Source organism: Crocodylus siamensis, chromosome 1 (genome assembly GCF_052110815.1).
Source record: "Crocodylus siamensis isolate JL-2025a chromosome 1, ASM5211081v1, whole genome shotgun sequence".
Classification (NCBI taxonomy): domain Eukaryota; kingdom Metazoa; phylum Chordata; order Crocodylia; family Crocodylidae; genus Crocodylus; species Crocodylus siamensis.
In genome coordinates this window covers 376,149,779-376,175,350 of record NC_143395.1, presented here as the reverse complement: position 1 = coordinate 376,175,350, position 25,572 = coordinate 376,149,779, and the positions used below count along the sequence as shown (strand labels likewise).

The window sequence follows — 25,572 nt, the reverse complement described above, 5'->3', positions numbered from 1 at the left end:
TTTAAAAGCATCTTACAATCCAGTCTGTAGAAAGGGCAACATGTAATTATGCTGTCCCAGGAGCTCAGTAGGAACTCTCAGTCACAATCTGGTTCCTCATTTTTGCTTGGGGGAAAACAAATTGCTCCAGCCTCTTTCTGGCACGATTTACTTTCTCCCCCACTGCAGGCTAGCTGTTCTGGCTGGAAAGACAGAGCTAAGGCTCTGCTTGCTCCCTGGTCTAGCCTATCCATTGTGTGCCCATGTGTGTGGGAGGAGAATTACCAGCTGCTGTCCTTTGTAATACATGGACCATCAGTGCAGCTTGACCTTGCAGGGGTCTACAGAGTGCTTTATGCTCTCCCCTGCACAGATACATCAGGCAACTCATCTGAGCCTTAAATAAATAGATGAAAAGGTGATACAAGACAAGAGAGTAAATATGTAAGAACACACAAACATCTGCATGTTCACCCATAATAATAATGATTATGACAAATATAACCGAGTGGCTCTCATTTGGCTTGAAGTCTGGAAAATAACAGCAAGGGAAGGGTTAAGAGAGCTATTCTCACCTGTCATTCTTCTTAAGTACTAGTTAACAGTCAAGCACTGCTGCCTTGACTCTCATTCAGGACTGCACCATAACAGGACTGCAGCGTAACAGCTTTGGGAAGAAGGAAAGTTGGACAACTGTTCACCTCACTGTGATCTTATTTATTACTATAGCTGGGCAGCTGACCAGTCGGCCAGCAAACAATGACATATTTAGACCAACTTAAATCCCATGCCCTTTTCATTAAAGAAAACTGGAAGGAAGAGGCCACAGGAATATTTACTGGGGCCTCAGAGGCCATGACTAAGATAAACCCAAAGATAAATAAATACAAATGCAAGGGCAAGAAGCCAAGAGACACACAACATCTGAATAACAGAATATTTGGATTTGTTAGGTCTACAGATGCTCTTTGTAAACATTGTATGTAAATCATTTGACCAGATGAAGGGCACCTTTGCCACAGAAGTCACCAGCACATTATATTAGAAGGAATTACATTTAAATTAAGCCAGGGCCTTCAGTATTTCAGCTGCTTTACAGGTAGGAAGCCTGACTTCAATCATTTTAATTTACAGTCCCTTTAAGAAGTTGTCTCTTGCATTGTGGCAGCCAGCCCAGGCCCTCTGCTCAGTGGAGCAGCAGTTGAAGTCTGCTTGACAGAAGATGGCTTACAGTGTCCCAGATGAATGCCCTGCTGGCATTTTCTTTTAACAAAGACACAAGGAGATGATATACAAGAAGACAAGATTATTCAGAGTAAGAAAACTGCTAGAAAATGATCAAGTGAAAAACAAGCAACTTGCTTCTGAGCCTGTCTCATATCCGTGCCACTACTCTCTGACGGCCAGTTCTTTACCATGTTTCGTGCTAAACCTTCAAAAAAACCAAAGATGAGCACATCATTTGTATCCTTTCTGTTAATTGCATTTAATTTCATTGCAGGTCTGGACAAACGCTTGGTGGGCATAATGAGGGAGCGCGCACACACCAGCAACACTGACCAGTGGTAGCGGAAAAGCTCGAGGCAGCGTCAGCAAATGATTTACAACACAACAGAACCTGGCTGAAAAATCCCCCCCTTTTTTTTTGCAAATTGATCTCCCCCCTTACATCTGCTTTTGGCCACACTCCTGACACATTTCTTGCCGTCCCAACAGCCCGTCTGCGTCGACATCTCCAGCCCGCTCCCGCCTGCACTTGGTGCCTCCTGGATCAAAGCCCTCCCAGCCCTTCGCAACCCGGCCGTGCTGCGGGGCAGAGCCCACGTGCTGCCCCTGCGGGTTTCTCCCCGAGGCTCCCGTTGTGCGCGGCCCCTTGCCCCGCGGGAGGGCTGTCGCGCACTGCAGTGGCTCGGGGAGGTGCGTGGCGACTACAGCTGCGACTCTCCCCCTCCCCAGGGGATGCGGCAGCGCTGACGGGCCGGGAAGCAGGCGAGAGGCGGGGAAACCTGCCCGGGCAGCTGCTGCCCAGGTGGGTCGGAGCCCGCGCCCCGACGACACCCCCCGCCCCTGGATCCCGGCGGGCAGGTCCCCGCCTGACACCCCGCCCCCCGGCCCGGCTGCGGGACACGAAATGCCCCGGGGACGCCGCTGCTGGAGCCCAGGAGCGGCCCCGGCCCCGGCCCCGGCCCCGCGGCGGGACCCCGGCCCGGCCCGGCACTGACCTGCAAGGCGCCGCTCGCGGACCCTCCTCCACAGCAGGTCCCAGGCGCGGGCCGTGGAGTCCCGCAGCTGCTCGCTCAGCGACCGCCGCAGCCGGGGCTTGGCCGCGCCGCGCCCGCCACTCATGCTCGGGGCCGCCCCGGGGGCGCCGGCCCGCGCCCGCTCATGCCCCTGCGGCCGGCGGGACGGGACGGGACGGGACGGACGGGCGGCTCCGCGCGGGCCCGCCCCCGCCACTCCCCGCCGCCGCCGCCGCCGCCGCCGCCCGAGGCGCGGGGCAGCCGCTCAGTGCCCCCCGCCCCCGGCTCGCAGCGCCCCGCGGCCCTGGGCGGGGCCTGGAGCAGCCCCGGGACCGCCCTGAGCAGGTGTCTCCCGGGGCGCAAGGACCCCCCTCCTCCCAGCTCCTTTCCCTCCTCACCTCTGCCCGCCACTTGTCAACTTGCCCCTTTCATAGCAAGGAACCGGACCCCCCTCCGCCCCACCGCCGGGACCCCCTGCCTCCAAAATACCTCAGACTACTCGGCCTCCACCCTTGGGTGGCTTTAGCCTCCTCTTCCTACCTCGGTCACCCTGAGCACTGCGCTGTGCCTGCTTCACCAGCGGCTAGGGCACCGCCCGGGGAGAGGGGGATGGTCCTCTGGTGTCCTGAGCACTGCTAAGTTTGGTGCTGCTGAAGTAGATGCCATACACGAGATGAGCAAAATTGGTGAAGACAGCTGTCCTAATGCTGTTTCAATTAAAACAGGAGGAACAACAGTGAAACCCAGACAGACTAGAGGACTAGCACCAGCTGAACTGAAGTACCAAATGTTCTTACTAAATTAGTTTGAGGCCTCTCCTTTCTGCCCTATCCTTTCCCATCCAAATGTAGCAAAGCTTTTGCAGAGTCCTGGGATCAAAGAGTTTTTGCCCAGACTCCCTGGATAAAGAGCTGTGCTTTGCCGTCTTTTCCCAGACTTCCAGTATCTTGAGTTTATCCACAGGAACAGCAGGGTACAGGCACCAGTGCTACAGCTCTATGCTCTGCTAATCATCAGGGATCCTGGGGTTCTCCAATTTAAAAAAAATCCCCAATTTTCAATTTAAAAAAGTAACCCCAAATCCATGTCGCCATGGATTTAAATGAAACACTACTGTATATTAGTGGTGTTTCATATTAATCATGGAAAATGTGGATCTGGGGTTACTTTTTTAAATTGAAAATTGAGGATTTTTTTTAAATCAGAGAAACTCAGGATCCCTGCTAATCACAAATGTGCCTCAAACTTCAAGTGGACAAACACTGCCGAGGGAAGAAGGATACTTTTATCTCTGTGCCCATTTAATTTATTATAGATACTGCCTATAACAGTGTGTGCCAGTTATTATATTTCTTTTGTGAGGTGGGCTTCTGTCCAGGAGGAACTGGGCTGGCTCCAGCAATTCATTTACCATAGAATATTAAAACAGCTATTTGACCAGCAGCAGCAGCCATGCAAGGCCAAATCATGACATGAGCTGGATCTGGAACCATAATTTAGCCATGAAAAGTTTTGTATCCTATGACCAACTTGTTGCTCCAAACTGATGCTCCCCAGTTTTGTGACCTTTAACAGTTCTCCTCCTACACAGATCATTTTCCCTCCTATTATGTCCAGGTTTCCCCTGGTCTATCGCTAGCACTCATTTCTTAAGTCACTTTCTATGATGGCTGGAAGGGGAGTAGAGAGATGCTGTTATCCATTCTTTCAGTGCAACCCCAGCTCCTGATTAGTCCATAGCTCTCACTGATAGTCTTTAGAGTTCAAAGAGCTAGATTAGGGTTTAACTGTAGTCCCAATTTAGCTTGCTGCACAATAAAACATGTTTATAAAAAACCCAATCATATGAAGAGCTGAAGAAGATACAGGAGATACTATAGAGGAACAACAATTAGACAGGAACTAACAGGACAGGAAAGAACATAACTCTGTATAGAAAAGTGTTAATACTGATGGTTTGAAATAGCACTTGACCTTGATGAATCAGAAACTTGGTGTAAGAGCACAGGGCTTAATCCATCAGAAATATATAAACTGTCATTTTAAGATGTCAGTTCAAGTTGTCAGAAACATTTTTTATCCTGATGGCTTTTTAATTAGAATTGCTTTACCAATGTAAATTGATTTGAAACTGATACAGTGCTAAATTTGAACTGAACAGCTCCAGTGCTCACTGACAATGCTAACAATGCTTCATAAACAGTAGCACAGCAACAGGGATGAAACTAATCTAAAACTTGAGCAGTAGTGAAACTAACAAGAACCACATCAGTTTCATGGAAAACCAAGATCAGCCCACATTTAGATAATAAACTTTTAATGAGGATTAAGTGTCCCATGATATGACTTCTAAATAGTAATTTCTTTTGATATATTACATCAAAAGCAAGTTATGTAAAGGGTGTGCTACAAGGCACTCAGAAAAGTGTGCTTGTAACTGACAACAGATCTAAGCCTTTTCATTTCCTGTTAAGATTTCAGGAAACATTAATAGAAGGTAAAGTTTTGGTTAACCACCTGCTTATATTTTAAGCAGAAGGCAAAGGAATGAGTATGCAATTGATCAATGTGCCTGTACCTACATTGTGAAACACTTTTCCTTATCCTGAACAAGCCAGATAACATATCCCAGAAAGAGGAGAACATATTTTCCACTGAATCAGCTGATGAGCAGCTAGGTACAAGTCATTTAAACTAGTTTAATTTGTATTTATTTCAATAGAGTATTTGATGAACAAGAAAAGAGAAAATAAACAGCCCTTTGTAGTGTGGGTTGCACGATAACACTGTCTTGATTTTACTCACTGCCAATAAAATACACAGGAATTATAACAGAATTTGGCTTTTTTAAACTTGCCGGCAGACTTCACTCACAACATGTAAAATGCTAATTAAAATCCAGCTCTGATGATATTCTGGCACAAAAGGTCTAATGTTCTAATTATATTTGTAGCCATTTACAGTGCCCCCAAATGCTGTGGTAATTAGATGCCAATTAAATGACAGTAGATGATAATCTGGCCTCAAATTAACAATTTTTTTTTTACTACTTGCAGTTTCTGTTCTGTTGGCTGATTGAACTCCTACTAAAGTCAATGGCTAAATTCCTACTCATTTTGACCCAAACAGGATGAGTCCTAGGGATTAGAAAATACAGTAAAACCCTTTCCCCTGAACTTTTATTACTAGTCATTCAGGATTTTTTCCTTAAATCTACTAATTTTAAAAGTAGCAATTTATTTATAGAAGAACAGAACAGGATATATTTTGACAGAGGAAAAGTATCAGGTGAGTGTCTCCATAGGAACAACTGGATTCTTGAGTGAATACAGCAGCCATTTGCTTTTTCATCTCTTTACAACAAAATTAAGAATGTCATTGAGAAAATCAGTTCCCAATAATTTAATATAAAAGATGGTCCTCAGCTGGAACTCATGTTACTAGCTAACAAAACTTACAAAACATTTGCATGGTGGGGCAGGCAGCTGGGTGTAAAACACTGCCTCGTTTCAAAACCTACTATAATCATGCCATCTTTGGTCCCTCCATCCAATAATAGTTCAACAGCAAGTATAAAAACATCAAATAATGCTTTTATCTTTGTCCAAATTCGATGGCTCTTTGACGCTTAGCATAGCAACGTGGCTGGGAGCCTAGGGCACAGGAGCAAAGGCGACTTCCAGTTGCCATCTTACTGCCAGCACAATTGCAATTGTACTGCTGCCTGCAGCAGTCATTTTTTTCACCATCCCACAAGTCAATGCCTAGTTGCCCTGTCCTGGTTACTTCACTGCTCAGAGGGCCCTGCAACTTTGGAATGACCCCCACCCTGCACATTCCCATCTTGCATCAAAATAGTTCATTCAGATGAACATTCAGACTTCATACAGCTTGGAGAATGTTTAACAAAGTCACAACTAAGGGCCTTTGGACATTTTTCTATATAAAATGTTGGGATTTCCTTTTCCTTGGAATGCATTAAAATTGCATTTTTTTCAGATTTTTTTTTTTTATTTTGCATCTTTCTGGAGCAGGAATTCCACTTTCTGGCCAATTTAGTTTAGTGGAGTATCAGGGCTTGAGTATCAGTTTAGCAGAATATGACTTGAATATCAGTTTAGCTTGTATGTCCCTTTACATAATGATTTAAATAAAAAAATACTTCAGAAAGGCTGTCCTTCTGTGGCTACTCTTGAGATTTCAGTCCCCAGTGTGACTGATTTTGTTTGTTGGGCACATCCCCACAGCTGCTTCACCAAGCATATCTGTGCATTTGGAGTGTGTGATTGTGAGCAGGCAGACCAGGCTGCAGTGGACAGATTTAATAGATTTTATAGACATTAGGGCTGGAAGGGACCTCAGAAGATCATTGAGTCCAGCCCCCAGCCCCTGAGCCTGCGCTTTTCCAGGCTAAAGAGCCCCATGGCTCTCAGCCTGTCATCGTAAGGTCTGTTTTCCTGACCTCTGATCATGTGCGTGGCTCTTCTCTGGACTCTCTCAAGCTATTCCACATCCTTTTTGAACTGTGGAGCCCAAAACTGGATGCAGTACACCAAGGCGGAGTACAAGGGGAGAATGATATTCTGGGATTTGCTTGAGAAGTATCCATGGATGCAAGCCAGCGTTTTGGTCGCTTTACTAGCCACAGCATCACATTGAAGGCTCATGTTCATCTTGTGGTCAATGATGACCCCAAGTCTCTTTCTTCTATAGTGCTAGCCAACGTAGCACTGCCAAGCCTATAAGGATGCTGCAGGTTTTTCCTCCCAAGGTGGAGTACCTTGCATTTTTCAGTGTTAAACACCATCAGGTTCTTGTCCAACCATTTGAGCCTGTCTAGGTCAGCCTGGATCACCCTCCTGTCTTCTGGTGTGGATGCTTTGCCCCAAAGTTCGGTGTCATTGGCAAACTTGGCCAGTCCGCTTCTGACTCCAATGTCTACATCATTAATGAAGATGTTGAACAATATGGGTCCAAGGACAGAGCCTTGAGGGACCCCACTGGTCACAGGACACCATGATGAGTGACTGCCATCAATCACAACCCTCTGGGTCCGACCACAGAGCCAATTTCTCAGCCAGCAGATCGTGGTGGGCCCAAGGCCACAATTGGCCAGTTTCGCCAAGAGGTGATCATGGAATACCAAACTGAAGGCTTTTTTGAAGTCAAGATATAGGATATCAATCTCTTCTCCTTTGTCCAGGTGATAGGTCACCTGGTCGTAAAAGGAAATGAGATTGGTTAAGGAAGACCTACCTGCAACAAACCCATGCTGGCTATCCCTTAGGATGTTGGTGTTGGCCAGTCCATTAAGGATGGCCTCTTTAATAAACTTTTCTAAGATCTTCCCCGGGATAGAAGTCAGGCTGATGGGCCTGTAGTTAGCCGGATCCACTTTCCTCCCTTTCTTGAAGATCGGCACCACATTGGCCTTCTTCCAGTCTTCAGGCACTACACCAGAGTGCCAGGAGTTTTCAAAGATCCGTGCCAGGGGCTGGGCTATGATGCTTGCCAGCTCTTTGAGTACCCTGGGGTGTAGACTGTCAGGGCTGGCTGACTTGAAGGTATCCAGCCTCTCAAGGTATTCCTTCACAAGGTCAGCATTGATGGAGGGCATGGGATTTCCCTCACCCGGACCTCCCTGTCCCGTGGTGGACATGGGCGTCTCATGGGACTGATGAAAGACTGATGCAAAGTACCTATTTAATAGGTTGGCTTTTTCCTGGGCATCAGTTGTCAGTTGCCCCATCTGGTTCAGCAGGGGTCCAATGTTGCCTTTGCTTTTCCTCCAGCTCCCCACATATCTGAAAAAAGGACTTTTTATTGTCCTTGATGCTCGAAGCTAGTTGGAGTTCAGTTGCAGCCTTGGCTTTCCTGGTTTGCTCCCTGCAGGACCGGACCAGTGCAGAATATTCCTCCTTGGAGGTGAATCCCATCCTCCATCCTTTGTAGGCCTTTTCTTTTTAGCCTCAGGAGGTCTGCTAGGTCCCTGGAGAGCCAGGGAAGCTGCTGTTCCCTCCTGCTGCCTTTCCTCTGAGATGGAATAGAATTAGTTTGTGCACTGAGGCTCGCTCCCTTGAGGAGCAACCACTCATCCTGAACTCCCCTCCCCTTTAGAGATGTTACACCAAAAGAATAAATTAGGTTTAGGTATAGTCTGGCTGTGAGATCTAGAGAGGAGAAAGGTCTATGTCAAAGATGATGTACAATTTAAAAGCCTGAGCAACCAGAAGGATAACAAGGCAGTTATATTACCTTGGCACAGGGCAGCAGTGCAGCTGGTTGTCAGAGGTGACAGCCAGTATTTTTGCACCTTCCTCCCTCAAGTCAGTGCCCAGGACTACTGCCCCTGTTACTCCCCACCCCCTCTTAGTAACTGTACTGTGAGCAACAACATGATTGATGTAGTTCCTTGTGGGTGAGAAAGGAAGTCAGTGGTAGCCTTGAGGGGAAGGTCACTGCATATTTAACTGTCTAAGGAAGCACAACATGTGAATAGATGCTGGAGTACAAACCTACAACCTACACCCCAGAGTACAAACCTGACATGTAAAGACAATCTCAAATCATCTCTGAACAACTACAGCTACAACAATCTTTGCACATCTGTTAGTCTCTGACAGTCATTGGGGACTAAAAATTGTCAAAATAAACAAGTGCCTAAAAGCCTATCAACTTTTTAAAAAAAAGTCTTACTTTCTTTGGTTAAATGCCCTCTATGTCTCTTTTGTGTATCTACTACATGGCTGGTATGAAAGCTTGGGAATGAAAAAGAAAGGTCAAAGAATTATAGAACCGTAGAGAAATAGGGCTGGAAGGGACTTCAAGGGGTCATCTAGTCCAACCTCCTGGCTGAGGCTCCCATTTCACCTCCCTTGCTCCATATGGGAAACAGCACAGCTCAGAAGCATGGGAAATACCCATAGTTGAACATTGGCATAGCTATGCTAGATCATCCCTGACCAGTGGCTGCCCAATATCTTCTTGAACACCTCGAGTGACAGAGAATTCACAACTTCCCTAACCTATTCTATTGCCTCACTGTTCTAAAAGTGAAGAAGTTTTTCCTGATATCTGATCTAAGTTTACTTTGCTACAACTTCAAGCCACTTGTCCTATTCTGTGCAGCAAGACAGAAAAGGTGTTTTTCCTCTTCTTTATGGAAGCCCTTCTAGTATTTGAGGAGCGCTATCAAGTAGAGCGAGTCTACACTTCACTGACTGGGCACCTGTCTGGAAAAATAAACTATATATCATTTGTGAGTGGATGTTATTGTATGGCTACATTTCCTACAGAAAGGCCACATCTACACCGGACACTGATCTTTAATACTTGTGTATGAACAAGTACTAAATGATTGTGCAGTAACTGGAGTTACCACATCTTTACGAGTCACATTTTGTGCCATGCGACACTACTGCACAGTAGTAACAAGATATTGCAAGGATCAGCATCTTGTGTAGATGCAGCTAATTAGACCTTATATATGGATGAGACTGAGATATTGATGCTTTTATTTTGGGGATTGATAGCCTCAAAAAATGTACAAGTAGTTTTGAGATTTATGGTGCTTAATATTCTTGATAAAGCAAGTTACCTTGAAAGGAAATGACATAGAACACTGTCATCCAGGTTACCTGGCTTTCTTTATTCTGGCTTCTCATTTCCTCTACAAAGTGCTTAACAAAAGACACTGTGTTAAATTATGTTTTCCTTTATTTTCTGTGTATCCACTTATTCATATTAACGGGGGGAGGGGGGTTGCCTAAACCAGGATTTTTTGCCCCAATTTTTCAATTGATGCTATACCATGGTAGCAATAGTAGAAATATGAATATAGGAAAAGTGCAGGCAGCCACTGGCATTTGAACAACGATGTCGTATGGGCATAGTTCAGAGTCATCAGGATTTTGTTCTAAGTTCTTGTGGTGACATAGGAACCTTGGTGAAGCATACTAAGCAGTCATTGCTGACAGATTCCAAATACTATGTACTTGAACTGCTGCTAGATGCAGTTCAAATTGGAAATACAAGAACTTCCTTCAGACACACATACACTCTCTCTCTCTCTCTCTCTCTCTCTTCCCCCCCGCCCAGTAATCAGGTTATTGATAACTGGTGGAAGTATCTACCAAATAATGACATATTATGAATGATGATACTTACAGAGGAGGGTTCATCCCAATGTACAGAGATCACTTCAATCAGAGATGAAATTCAACCACTTCTAAGGTGGCATGTGGTAACTGCTTAACAGCTCACTGAAATACTTCATAGCAGTTTAGGATAGGAAGTGAGGAAACTGCAGCATCAGGGGAATTTTATATATATAAATTATAATCACTACAGCTGAATTTGGCTGAGACACAAGTTAACATCCCTACTAATATAAAAAGTACTGTGGTATCTTTAATAACTGTATTAAGCGTGATTTTAGATTTCATCTGTGCTCCAGCAGCACAGAAATGTCTGTCAGCAAGTTATAGTATTGATTCAGGAATGATTCAAATTGAAGCCTGGCAGCTACTTAATTACCAACATCACTTCCTGCAACTTCTCTATAGATCTTCCAGAGAGGATCAGATCCAACTTGAGTCTGCTTCATTTGTGAGATCTAGGATTACAGCACAATTTGGTTTTGCAGGCTGTGATACAGCAATTCCTGCTAGCATCAGGAAACTTAAGGTTACAATGGGTACTTGTTTTATGACATCTAACATATCTAGTTCTTCCTGCTGAGAAGCAGGATATTCATGCTGTGAAGAAGGGGCTGGCCTAGGTGGATCTACAGATCTTTCTATCCAAAAATGTCTCTGTTTCTGTGAGAATATTTTGGTAGCGTCAGCCACCACCTGTATTCCATTAACTCCAAAAGTATTTCACTGTTTACAGTTACCAGGAAATGTCGATGTCTGTGTTATATTAACAAGTCAGCAATAAGAACTGCAGTCTCAGTTTTAGGATTTACTAGAGAATGGTTGACTGTGACTCACTGCATGTTTAACTTTTTAGTTGAATCACGAATAAGCATGCTTGCCTAACTTTGAGACCTTGAGAGATGGATGCAAACAAATGTTGCTAAAAGAAGTTGGATATAATAATGAACATGTCAGTCAAAAGCAAAAATATTTGTTAGCTGAAAGTCTAGAAGTGCTTGTGACCCCCACATAAATGTGTCCTCATTTTTGTATATTTTTCTTGTCATTTGTATGACAAATTCATTTAAGGTTGAATTTGTTGGGATCAGCACTACAGTGTGTGTGTTTGGAGAAGATTATATATGAACACAGAAGGTCTCAGTAATGGCAGATGACAAAACAAGAAGCAATGGTCTCAAGTAACAGCAAGGGAAGTTGAGATTAGATATTAGGAAAAACTGACTCACCAGAAGGGTAGTAAAGTACTGGAACAGACAACCAAGAGAGGTTGTGGAATCTCCATCCTTTGAGGTTTTTAAGACCTGGCTAGACAAAGCCTTGGCTGGGATGATCTAGTTGGGGATGGCCCTGGGCTGAGCAGGGGATAGGACTAAATGACTTCCTGAGGTCCCTTCCAAACCTAATTTTCTATGATTCTATGATACATCATAGGCAAACATGATAAAATACTTCTAAAAATCACTGACTTGTTGCTATGTAATCATACTACATATGACATATCTTCAGCCTGAGAAGTGAAATCACTTATCAGCAAAACAGAATTTTGTTGGAATCTCCTGAACGTGATTTGAAATGGTATGCATGTGGGTACATAATGAGGCACAGGGAAGGCAAAAAACGGCTTCTTAGAGATTCTGTCTAACCTCCTTTTTTGCTGAGCTCCTCTAGTAAGGATAATATTTTCTTAGCATCATATTTTGTTTACATGACATCAATTTTCATAAATAAAAGCTACACAATATAAAGTATTTGTATTCCTTATGTTTAGAGACTAAAAAAATATTTTATAACACTAACCAAACAATTCCTAACAGTCGCAACAGTGTAGAACATTCTGTGGCCAGAACATGCCAAAATGTATACTAACAGCATTGAGTTAAAGTAAAAAAGTACTGGTGGTGTCACCTACTTTTTGCCTAGAGGTTAGAGAACTGACCTCAGGAAATGGGAGATTTGGTTCTGCATCCTCAGGTTGGGGGGAGGGGTTAAACCCATCATTCCCATAAAAGTGCATTAGCTACTAGTTTACAGAATCAGCTAAGTCAGTGGAAAAGGAAGGTGAAACGGGAGCAAAAAAGAGATTAGGGCTGGATACAGATACTCAAAAAGTATGAGGCTGAATTGATTCAGTCTTTGCAGGTTAGTCTAAGCTGCAGAGATTCAACTGAAACAGAAGTGAACAGACACTTAATTTACCTTTGATCAGGAAATGCAGCCACATGCCTGCAGTAGCTCAGGCCAGAAAGCAAGGCGTGCTAGAGCACAGCTCTCTGACTGTGTGTTCACTTTCTATTCCTGCTGCCCCCAAGGTCTCTGGGATTTCCAGTCAGAATTACAGCAGCAGGACCTGCAGGGTTGCTTATCACTACCTCTTCCAGGTGTCTTGGGATTTCATAGAATCATAGAAGTAGGGTCGGAAGGGACCTTATAGATCTTCAAGTCCAACCCCTGTGGGATTTGTAGTCCACAGCTGCAGCCAGTAGTAAGCTTAAATTTGTAAATTTGTTAACCCCCCCTCCCTCATCCTAGCCCCCAACTGGGGTTTTCCTGGGGGCAGCCCCTCCCCCCTTGTAGACTGGGCTGCACCCCCAGATCAGCCAGCCCTCACTGCTCCAGCTAAAGCCTAAGGCTGGAAAGCATGCTGGGATGCTGGGGAATAGACTCTGGTTTAACTTAAACGAGGAAGGGGTCTGGGACCGAAATTTCATAAACTGGTTTGACCCAAATCAGTTAAGTCTGATACTACTTTTAACCAGGTTTACCATAAACCAGTTTTGGCCATTTTGAAACTGGGTTATGCGCAGTGAACTTCTATTCTGTTATAGGTTTAAACTGATTTCTGATCACTTAAACTGATTTATGTGTAACTTGTATCCCTAGCCCAAGAGAGAATGCCAACTCTGTAACTTAGAGCAGTGATTCTCAACCTTTTTAGACTCAAGGCACCCCTTGTTAGGCTCAGAGCACCCCTTGGAACATGCCAGTTCTTAGTTTTCATTTGTTTTGTAACTATGGAAAAAACATAGAGTAATTCTTCTGCTTGCAAAGTACTCAGAAAACCCACAAGAGTTCAGGAATTCATACTGTTTAAACCTTTCTATTTGAAAGCTCTGGGTTTATTTTGTGAATCATATTTGCACACCTAACAGTGCTAACATTAAATGGCACCTCACACCACTCTAGAAAGATGGCAGATTAATTTAGAATCACTAACTTAGCATTTAAGGCATTCAGTTGAGGAAGAAAAGCCTGACGTTCTGCTCCTCAGTTGCAGAATTATTTCTGATTCTTATCCAATGATTTTGTAAAGTAAAACATGCAAGCAATCTTGAGAATAGAACCTGGAACTCAGGCCTGACCCTTTGCAAGGAAATGCCCTGTTAACTGGGCTACTGAGTTATACTGCCTCCTGCTTTTTCTTCTTTTGGCCCTAGGACTCCTGCATTCTTGATTGCTCAGTGCATCAGCTTCTAGGTGCACTGACTACACTTCTTTTATAGCCTGGTGGTTAGGGCACTCTCATGAAAACTGGATGATGCAAATCTAAACCCACCACAGGTTGGGGAGAGCAAAGAACCGAAGTCAACCCCTTTCTGAATAAATGTGCTGATCATTAGGGAAATCCCCACTCTCATATGTAGGTAGTTGTGTGAACAGAGATACCTAGTGAGCAATCTGACAGAAGCAGGTGTTCAAACACAGATTCATGATTACTGTATCCTACTGGCTACCTGTAGACTTTCTGAATTGCCCTTCAGGCACTTATCACTCCTTCTGCCCTGATATTTCTGCTCTTCTTGGCTATTAATTGGACCACCTTCAACAGGAGGGATAGAGGATGCTTTTGGCAATGTCTAGCTAAGTGAATCTTCACCTCATTAGACTCAAGCTAGAAAAATGTCAGAGCTTTCACTCAGTTTTTGATTATGGAAAAATAAAAGAGCAATTGTTCAATTGCAAAGATTAAAAAAGACCATAACAGGTCAAAGTGTTGTGGACACTGGATTCCTTATTTGAAATCTCTGGGTTTATCTTGTGAATCATGCATAGTTGTTTGCACACCTAACAGTGTGCATCCAGTTGAGAATCAGTGGTGTAGCCCAGGAGTGGCCAATCTATGGCATGAGTGCCGCAAGTGGCCTGGGCAGCTGCTGTGTGTAGCACACAGCAGATCAGGGATGGGGCAGGCAGCACAACAGCAGAAAGGGTGGGGAACAGAGAGAAGAGCAGCAGATCAGACAGGGAGCGGAGCGCAGACCAAGGGGTAGAAAGCAGAGCAACAGATCAGGAAGAGAGCAGAGGGCAGGGAGCAGAACATAGAGTAGTAGATTGGTCAGGGAAAGGGGACTGGAGTGGTACTTAGTGAGTATGTAGGGCTGATTTGTGGCACACCTAAAAAAGGTTGGTCCCCACTAGTCTGGCTCATGATCTTTTGGTTAGAGCACTTTGATGGAAGTGGGAGATATAGGTTCAAACCCCATATGAGTGAGGGGAGGTCTAGAACCTGGGCATTCCCTGGGCAAATGTCCTAACCAACAAAATATTGGGCTAAAAATTTAAATCTGTGTAACAGGTCCAAAATGCCTCTTACATGGCTATAGCTATGCAAGTAAGTGGTACTTTCCTCTCTAAAAGTGGAATAGGGTTTTAGCTGTAACTTTTAGCTATTCCAATGCCTAGCTGTAGGTGTTGATATTAGTAAACTGGAGAATAATGACTTATTAAAAATTTCTTTGCCCAGCTGTATTGATATGAACTAGTTCAACAATGTTTTAAATTTTACTGTTCAAAAGTTATAAGAGAAAAACCCCACATTTTTCATGCTCAAGACAGTGGCTAGACTATAATACAATGGGATCTGACCCAGTATTAATTCCAAAGGGATAAAATAAATTAACTTTTCTGACTGACAAAGAGGAAACATTACATTAAATTAAATTCAAAACCCTTTGCGTGAATTTGACCTACAAAGTTAGTAAGTGTATGTTTTCTACAGTGGTTTTTCAATCTTTTGTTGTATGTGCTTATTAATATAAAAAAGGAAAGAAAAAAGACCAGGTGTTTTATATAAAAAGCATAAATTGGTCTTCTCTTGTCTTCAGCTCAGAGATTATTTAACTGAGACCTTTTGTTATTCCTCCACATTCTGGAAAGTTTGTAAGCAGCTTCCCATTATTTAAATTTAAATGAGTGCAGTCAGTCATAATCGAAGTCAGTCATAAGTACTATTCTAGCAGGAAGATATCATCCTCCCATTAGGGACCAACGATATTTGGATTCTTTCTTTCCTATTTTATTCCTTAGGTCATCATTTACACCCATGCAAAATTATGAATGGTAAGTCAGAAGTACTAACAAATAGGAACTGGGAGCTTTTTACTCTCTCTATCTACAGGTATAAATGACCCCAGCAGGTACAGGCAGAAGAGACCCAAAATCATGCCTTCATTATAGTCAACATTTCTCCTTATACCAGAATTTTTTTTACCATCTTATAAAAATTTCCCTCCCTGTTCTCAAGAAGCCTGACATACCCTTATTATGTTATTGCTACCTGGGAAGCACCATGTCAAATAATACATTCATATATGACAAAATATACCACAGATTGCTCAAAGATGGCTGTGCTTTTGGAAAGCTCTGGATGGGGTTCTGAGAGAAAACAGGCACTAAAGGGGCAACAAAACTTAAGGCATAAACAGCAACATAAACTCTTTACTTTATGTGTGTGAAAGCTGGACCACTGAAAATTGCCACATTAGCAAACTCAGTCACTCCCACTTTAAATTGCATCGGAAAATCATGAAAAGTCCCTGGCATAAGATAGCAAACACAGTGTTTCTAAAAAGAACAAATATGCCAGGCATGGAATTACAGCAAAGGTGTAGCTGGGATAAGCCAAACACAGTGGAATAGACTGCCTAGGGAAGCTGTGGACACCCCGTCACTGGCGGTGTTCAAGAACAGGTTGGATAGCCAGAGATGATCGAGGCATAGCTATGCTTATGTTCTACTATAGGTATTTCTCATACTTCTATGCTTTTCTGGTTGCATCTGCCCCTGTTCCAACCCACCAGCCCCCTTTCTGCTACACGTGTCAGGGTGGTTTAAGTCTTTCTCAGACGCATTAGGTGTTAGATACAGCCAAGGCTGGGGACTTGGACTAGGGTGTGCCAATGCTTCTGCTGTGACCAAAGCCAGAGGTTCCTGGCTGCAGGTAGGGCCAGATTAATGTATAAGCCCTACAGGCTGTCCCTGGGAAGGGGGGTGGCATGAATCAGGATGACCACCCAGGCTCCATGTTTTAGGAGCCCTGTGGAGCCAGGCGGAGCAGCCACAATGACTCCGTGCTGCCACTGGCTTCACATCTGGCAACTCAGCCCTCCCCCCACCACCAAATCTGCCGCTGGCTTCCTCGCTTCTGGGGGTGGGGCCCCGCATAGGCTGATTTGCCCTGTGCCCTGCACCCTGTTCAGGTAATCTCTGCACATAAGCAAACTAGGCACATGCGTAGGGCCCTGAGCTGTGGGAGGCCGGTCCTTTCCCTGCCATTGGCAGGAATGGCCCCAACCACTTCCCTTCCATTCCCTTCCCCTACCATCTGCCAGCCTTGCCGCTGTGGCTGCCTCCTAGCTGTGGTTCTGAGCCCAGCCCCCTGTGGATGGCAGCACCAGGGTGGGCAGGGAGGTCTCAGCCAGCCTGGGACCCATGAGTTTGTTTGCCTAGAGCCCACTAAAGAGTTAATCCAGCCCTGGCTACAAGGTCTTGCTGTCAGGAAGGAATTTTACCCCATGGTCAGATTGGCATGGAGTGTGGTGATTTTTGCCTTCCTCCATAGCAGGGGGCCTACAGAGTGGGACAGTTCTATGCAGGACCTCTTGAGCATATATTGACAACATTTTATAAAAGAAGAAGGTTGGCTATCATAGTTCCCCTACTTTTTCTGTGGTAGGTTAAGATGTTGTCAGTGTTGTGTCAGGGTTGATGGTAGTCTCACACAGAGTTTAAATTATGGTTTGTATGGGATGGTTTGGATAGGGATGATTCCGCCTCAGGCAGGGGGTTGGACTAGATGACCTCTGAAGGCCCTTTCCAGCCCTACTTCTTCATGATTGTATTACATTCTTGATGCCAGACAGTGTAAGAAGCCACTCCAAATGTACATTTGCCCATACCTGGGGACCATATGGCATGTCAGCAGCTACATATATCCTCCAAAAGAGGGCCTGATCCTGGAAGGTACCAAAACATTCCCAACTCTCACTGTTTTTGATGGCTGCTTGACTTGGCCCTTAATGTGGCAGGCACCACCAGTGCCCTGCCATGCACAGCTTTTGGTGGGGCTGTTCCCAGTGTGGCTGCTGCTTGGCTTCCCTCACTTCCAGCAGCAGTTCCTCCTCCTGCTGTGTTGCTCCAGGCCAGGAGGCAGCTTAAGCTGGGCAGCTCCTGCTCCAGCACATGGGGCTTTGGATCCAGTTCCAGCTTCTGGCTGCCTTCCACCCACTCTGCCCACCTGGTGTGGGAGGCCTAGTGGGTGGAAGGCAGCTGGCAGCTTCAGCGAGGCAGCTCCTGCCCCAGTGTGTGGGCTTTGAGTTGCTGGGCTGAACCTCTCAACTACCTTCCACCCACTTGGCCATTCATGCCTGCTGGGTAGAGTGGGTGGAAGGCAGCCAAGAGCTGGAACTGGAGCCAGAGCCACATCCCCAGATGTTGAGAAAGGAGCCATGTGGCTGAAGCAGCCTCCCAGCCCAGAGCAAGACAGCAGGAAGAGAAGCTGCCACTGGAAACAAGGAGAACTGAGCAGCAGTCACATCAGGTACAGCCCTGCTGGAAGCTGTGTGCACTGGCCAGGGTTGGACCATGGCACAGGCTGCCCTGGGTAGGGCTCAGCTCCATGCAGAGCACTGTGGAGGCAGCCATGGACCACACCACCCAGTTGACCTCTGCTGCACATGCCCCCCTGCCCTCTCCTTTCTTCCCTCATGTCCAGCGAGCTCCCAGGACCTAGAGGCGAGGCACCCCCCCACACACACACACATGCATATGCCCCTCCTCATGCTCCACCCCTCTGCCACACCCTCCCACAAGCCAGAGGCTGCCCCAAGACCCCATCCTGTGATCTTAGCCTCACCCACCCATCTCACTCCTGCACACCACTTCCCACCTGCCCACCCGCCTGCCCGTGGGTAAAACATAGGGAGTTTTTGTGAGTTGTTGTAGTGGGGGGTGCTGATCCAGCACACAACAACTCATTAAAACTCCCTATGTGGCTCCTGGGTCAAAATAATTGCTCACTCCTGGCCTAAGAGGTATAATGAATGTCTAAAGTCTATCCTAAAAAAGGTAGAATGCCCCCTGATACATGGGAGCACACTGCATGTCACAAAAAGGCGAAGCAAAAGTTTATTTGTGATGGCCAAATTACTTTGGAAACAACTCATATCCTAGCTGTGAGTGGCTTGGAGCTGGTCCATGGGACAGATAGAGCCCCATGCACCAGGATCTGGCCTTAGGTCCTCTTCCCTCCCTCCTCCCAGCCCTGTGCACTGGAGTTTGGCCCCAGAGACCTGCGACCATTACTGCCTGCCCTTATGCAACAGAACTAGGCCTCAGCACTGTCCCCTCCTGTTCCCATGCTCCAGGAACCCTGAGGGCCTGGTGCTTCTCTCTCCTGCCATGATTGGGCCTAGAGGCCTGGTTCCACCCCCACCTGGTCCCCCACACCAGGATTGGGCCCTGGGGCCCAGAACCACCTCCTTCGCTGCTTAGCTTTGCATGGTGGGATCAGGCATGCAATGCACTGTGGCAAGCCTGGAACTCCCAATGAGTCTGGAAATTTGGTAGCAGGGGAGCAGTGCCACCCCACTTCTGCCACCAAATTTCCATATGTGTGGGGAGCACCACTAACTGGACAACAGGTCACCACAGATTGGATCTGGCCCACGGGCTAGGGGTTGAGCTTTAGGTCATTGACACTTGTTCTGGGTGTGGGTAAAACTTTCCTCCGAATATTAGATTTTGTAGCCAGATAAGAACTCATAATCAAAATTACTGTGGAAAAGAAATTGTTGACAATCGTCATTGGTGACGATGGATAACAAGCACAACCATTTTTTAAATTATTTTATTTGATCAGAATTCTCCATTTGAAATTGGAAGAAAGTACGGCTGTGCGAAACAGCATCATTTTGTTTCAACTTCCATTTCACCATTTCGAAGGGACAGTTTTTTGTTTCATTGTTTCATTTCGAAGCACTGTCCCATTTCGTTTTGTTAAAACTATTTTGCTGTTTTGACTTCTGACACTTGCTGGCAGTGGCAGCCTCCTTTCACCTGGCATGCAGATCTGGGGGCTCACAACCCTGGGAGGGCTGCAGGGCTTTGCCAGACTCCTCCTGGGGGTGTGGGCCCCTGGATCTGCATGCTGGATGACAGAAGGCTGCCGCTGCTGCCTGGGAGCAGCACTGGGCACAGCTCACACCCAGTGCCGGGGAAGATTGCTGCTGCCATTGGCCCCAGGTGTCAGCAGCAGCCCCCTCTCATCCAGCATGCAGAACTGCATGGGGGCTCACACCCCCAGGTGGAGTCTGGCACAGCCCCGCAGCCCTCCCGTGGGTGTGGACTCCCGGATCTGTGTGCTAGATGACAGGAGGCTTCCACTTCTGTCTGGGGCCAGCACTGAAGCCACTGAAGCCCGGCTTCAAAAATCAAAATGTTTTGAAACTTTTGAAATGTTTTGAGTGCCCTCGTTTCATTTTGAAGCTGTTTCAAAGCCTTTTGTTTCATTTCAATTTCACTGTTTCAAGCTTGAAACACATAGAAACAACTTCAAAACGAAACACCCGGTGAAATTTCACACAGCTGTAGAAGACGTTAGACAGCTATTGTGTAATGTGGAATTGCTCAACACTTAAGATTTGAATCAGTAGATGAGGCGACAGTTCCTCATTTTAATTAAGAGATAAAGAACCATCATATTTTCAGTCCAAATAAAGCAACTCTTTGACTCCCAGTAGATGAGGAACTGTTTTCGGATCCAGTCAAAATGCAAATGAAATACAAGAGGAAGAATCCACTGTATTTAATTGTTGAGTTAAATTTGAAACTGATACACTTTATAACTGGGAGAAAGAACAATCAGTCATTGCCTTCACTGATAAGCCTAAATGGTGTACATGGAAGAAACAATTATTTTTTTCTTCCATCCCTCAACATGCGGACTCCATGGCTTTGGATTCACGAGGTCTGCTGAGGAACACAAAAACAGTAATCTGGAAGTATATATTTTACTTAGTCTTTGAACCTAAGTTTTCTACCAACAATTTTACATCCTCTTAGGTACTTTTCATTAGTGGTCTTCTATGAATAAGAAAATAATCTGTTTAACAATAAATAAATGAAATAGGCAAATGTGCTTTAGAATATAACAATAAATAGTGTTTCTTTATAGTATGAAAATATTTTGTGTTGGTTTTGCAGAATGGTGAAAACCTTAACCTTCCAACGTTGGCCAACTTTGCTCTTGTTACCACTGTTAAGACTCAAATTGTTCTCCTTTAGAGCTGTTTTAGGCCTAACACTAAACACTTTCACTCTTGGTTAAAATTCTGGTCCCACTGAAATGAATGACAGCTTTCCCACTGGGGCCATGATTTCATGATGGCAGTTATTCCATATGAATAACTGTCTTTAATTGACGTTCTCTATTGGAGAGCTTCTCTAAGGTACATTACCAATAATGTGTCAGATTCCTGGCTTACATACTAGCCTCCATCAGCTGGGGAAATGGGAAAGAGATTTCAGTCCCATCACCCCAGGTTTCCACCTGTCTTAAATGTCCTACCTCGTATTAATTTCATTGGGAGTATCTGTGATTTGCTTTATGAAAATGCAGGGTAAATAACACTGCTATTGCATCTATTCTAATTAATCCTTTATTTAACCTAAATAATTATAGCTTTTGCATATTACTGTCATGGCCCTTCTCTAAACCTTTTCTGTGACAGTACTGAAGACAAGAACATAGCATATGGATAATGGCATTATAATATTTTCAATAGTATTCTCTATTATTTATAAAGTTTAGGATTTTATTTTTTTCATGTCAGATTTGTAAATGGAGCAGATGTGTTCACCAAACTGTTTTAATTAAGTGGTCCACAGTCTGACTAGATATTTTTCCTAAACACTTCATTAAACATCCAGTACATTATGAGTCTAAATTATTTCTGTGCATTACCTAACACTCAGCTAAATTGAAATGACAGAATCAATGGAAAAATAGGGCTGGAAGTTCCTCAAAAGGTCATCTAGTTCAAACCCCTGTTCAAGGTGTGATCATCCTTGTCTAAACCACCCCAGAACAATATTTGTCTAACCTGCACTTTGCTTCTGGTGACACAGATTTTACAACATTTCTAGAAAATCTGTTCCAGAATTTAGCAACCCTCATAATTAGAAACTTCTTCCAAATATCTATCCTAAATCTCCGTTGTTGTAATTTGAGCCCATCACTTCTTATCCTGTGCTCTGTAGACACAGACAACAATTGATTTCTCTGTCTCTTTCCAAACATTTTTGCATTTAAAGACTGTTATTCAATGTCTTTTCTAGGTTAAATAGTCCCAGTTCCCACAAAGTTTCCTCATTTCACATTTTCTAGATCTGTTAATTATATTTGTTCTTGCCTCTCCAACTTGTCCAAACCCTTCTTGAAATATGGTGCCTAAACCTACAGGTAGAAGTCTGGGAAAGGTCTTCTGAATGCTAAACAGAATGGAAGAATCACTGTCATGCTGTTAAATCATCAAGTTTTGTTAGTTCCTTTTGAAGATTCTCAGAAGCATTCCTAGTCCAAAATACCCTAAGAAATCTTGTGTTCAACACAAGTTGTGCCATCTTTTCTCTCTTTTTTTCTAAGACAAGAATATTTAAATACTACTTGAATTAGTAAGTCTTTTGGGCAACCTACTAATAATTTCTTCCTATTCTGAAAAGCAACTACTTTTTTTCCCCGTGTATAAGACATCGCTCCCCCCAAAAAGAAGCTCTTAAAGGAAGGTGCACCTTATACACACAAGTTGCAGAAGTAAAAATACTATGTATTGAAATGAGGTATCAGTGGCTTGAAGACAAGCCCAGAGACACTGGTTAGAATCCTCAGGTTGACATGGAGGGTGGGAGGGAAGCTGTAGCAGTGCAGGGCTTTCTTTTCCTGTGTCCCTCCAGGGGCAGACAGGAAAAGGAAGTGGGGTATGAAGCATGAATAAGCCACAGCTTCTGGCACAAGAACAAACCGTCTGCTTTGTATAAACTGCTGGATTTATTTACATTGAAACTAGTATTAAGTTGCTATCCTTTAAGATGTTTGATTTTATATTTTCTAAATATTTTGGGATTTTTTAAGGTTACTCTGTTAATCAGAAACACTTAGGAATTTACAAATAGTTGTTTAGGGCATTAATTGTGCAGTCCCCACTGAATTTTAATAGGATTTGGGTACTGAATTTGTGTACAATCCTTTGAAAATCTCAGCCTAAATGTGCTTGGCTTTGCATTTTGATGGAGATTTTGAGAAAGATTTGAGATGTTAAAGGGACAAGTTCCAGAGATTTGCAGTGGAGCTTGTACTCTAAAACTCCTTAGAAAATCTCTTCTTTTAATAAATGAATCACTTTTTATAACCGGGTAATTGAATTTTTCAAAATAAAAATGTCTCTTTTTTGCAAAAACACATACTATGTTTTGCAAAGCAAGATGCCGGCATAGTACATTCTAGAAATGTGGGACCTGCCAAAGCTTTCAGCTTCCTGTTCACTTTCAGCGTCTGTGCTACTCTTGATTCTGTTAGTAGCACATTACCACTTGTGTCTCTCAGACTCTCTGTTCCAAATTCAGCCGTGGTGTAACTCAGCTGAAATCAACAGAGCTACAGTAGGTGTGAATTTGGCTCAGTCTGCCTGTAAATTAACCAGTCATTTAAGCTACAGAGTGTCATTGATAAGTAATAATAGCACAAGCATGGTGAAAGGAAGATATCCCCTAGTTAGTTTTGTACAGTTGACACTAACTCCATTGTCTGATAAATCTTACTGACTGTGGGAAAAGCTGAGTGGGAAAAATCACACTAGCAGACTGCTAACCTTAGGAGGAATGTAGTAGAAATCTTGATATGATCTGTTTCCCCATGCCCTCAAGCAGGCAGTCAAAGTAACTAACTGAGTATCGGTTGCTTCAGTTCCTGGCCCAAATGCATGTTTTTCCTTGGCAGCATTTTTGTTTGCTCTTAGGAACAAGGATGGAGGGAGAGAGAAGGAGTCTGAGGTGGGTGCGTGTTTCTTTCCAAAGAGAGGGAGCCATTTTCCAGTATCTTCTAAAACAGTAATCATTAGAGGAACTCAGTCATTCAGACAAAAGTGACTACAGTTTTAAAAGGATAGCATTGAGAATATGCTACCCCTTCTGTATTATGAAATATAACCTGGTTTAGAACAGTAACTATGGAGCTCAGTTACACACACACATACAGAAAACCCAACTGTTCAGGACTTACAGACACACATATACACTTTGCAGGGGCAGGGTGCACTGGGTGGGTATGCATGGGATGGCCAGCTAATGGCTTGTGGCCATGATGTGCTGCTGCCACATCAGGTCTAGGTGAGCGGCCGTGATGGGTGGTCCGGCCATTCAGCTCTGCTCAGGACTCTTCAGCAGCCTGGGGAACCCAGGGCACAGTAGGTGTTGTGCAAGAGCCTCCCTTACCTGGTGGGTTAGGGCTGTGCAGGCAGAGTCTGAGCTCCCTCCCCAACAACGGCTACTGTGTGCTCTGCTTCCTCCCTACCTGACTGTGGGTGAACAGAGTAAAGGTACTGTAAAGCTAGGGTCCTTCTCTGCAGTACTGCAGCCTATCCACTCATTTCCCAGTCTGTACTTGTACATGCAATTTTTCTGTCCCAAGTGCAGGACTTTGCACTTGTCCTTGCTGAATTTCATATGGTTGATTGTGGATCATTTTTCAGACCTATCCTCCAGAGTGTCTGCAACTCCACCCAATTTGGTGTCATCCATAAATTTGCTAAGTGTGTACTCAATCCCATCATTCAAACCATTAATTAAGATATTAATACCAGACCCAGATCAGACTGCTGGGGAACCTTACTTGAGACCTCCTCCTAGCTGGACACTGAGCCACTGATGGGTATTTCATAGTTTCACAGTTGGTAGGGTCGGAAGGGACCTGAGCAGATCATCTAGTCCGACCCCCTGACATGGCAGGAAAGAGTACTGGGGTCAAATGACCCCAGAAAGGTGATTGTCTAGCCTCCTTTTTAAGACCCCCAGGGTAGGAGCCAGCACCACTTTGCTTGGAAGTTGGTTCCAGATCCTACCCACCCTAACAGTAAAGTAGCGCCTCCTGATGTCATCTGAACCTACCCTCTGCCAGCTTGTGACCATTATTTCTAGTCACTCCTGGTAGCGCTCAGGGGAACAGGGACTCCCCCAATGCCTGCTGGTCCCCCCCAGACTAGTTTGTAAACAGCACTAGTTCCCCCCTCATCTTTCTCTTGTGGAGGCTGAACAGGTTCAGGTCCCTTAGCATTTCCTCATAAGCCCTGCCCTGCTGCCCCCTGATCATGCAGGTGGCCCTCCTCTGGACCCTCTCCATGTTGTCCACATCCCTCCTAAAGTGCGGTGCCCAGAAGTGGACGCAGTACTCCAACTGTGGCCTGACCAGTGTCACATAGAGGGGGAGGATCACCTCCTTGGACCTACTTGAGATGCATCTGTGGATGCATGACAAGGTATGGTTGGCCTTTCTGACTGCTTCCCCACACTGTCAGCCCATGTTCATTTTGGCATCAGTAATGACTCCAAGATCCTTGTCTGCCTCTGCATTGATGAGAAGGGAGATCCCCAGTCTGTAGGTATGCTGCTGGTTCTCCTCCCCAGGTGCAGTACCTGCAGTGTTGCAACCCATCCTGTTCTCATCTGCCCAACCCTGTAACCTGTCTAGGTGCAATTGCAGCCTATTCCTCCCTTCTAGTGTGCCCATTTCTCCCCACATCTTAGTGTCGTCTGCGAATTTGAACAGGGTGCTTTTTACCCCCTCGTCCAAGTTGCTGATGAAGGTGTTGAACAGTGCGGGCCTGAGGACTGAGCCCTGGGGGACCCCATTCCCCACATGCCTCCAG

General features: G+C 44.8%; 1 protein-coding gene across 4 annotated transcripts in view; it reads right to left on the bottom strand.

The window, feature by feature from the left end:
* STARD13 (StAR related lipid transfer domain containing 13) overlaps positions 1-25,572 on the bottom strand; it is a 602,523-nt gene that overhangs the window by 232,937 nt on the left and 344,014 nt on the right. Inside the window, exon 1 of one of the 4 annotated variants that reach the window (XM_090027690.1) lies at positions 2,202-2,411. The exons of the other annotated variants lie outside the window; for them this stretch is intronic. Coding sequence (XP_089883816.1) covers positions 2,202-2,325 — 124 coding nt within the window. The 5' untranslated portion in view covers positions 2,326-2,411. Of the gene's footprint in view, positions 1-2,201; positions 2,412-25,572 lie in introns of those variants that run through there. 4 annotated transcript variants of the gene reach the window in all.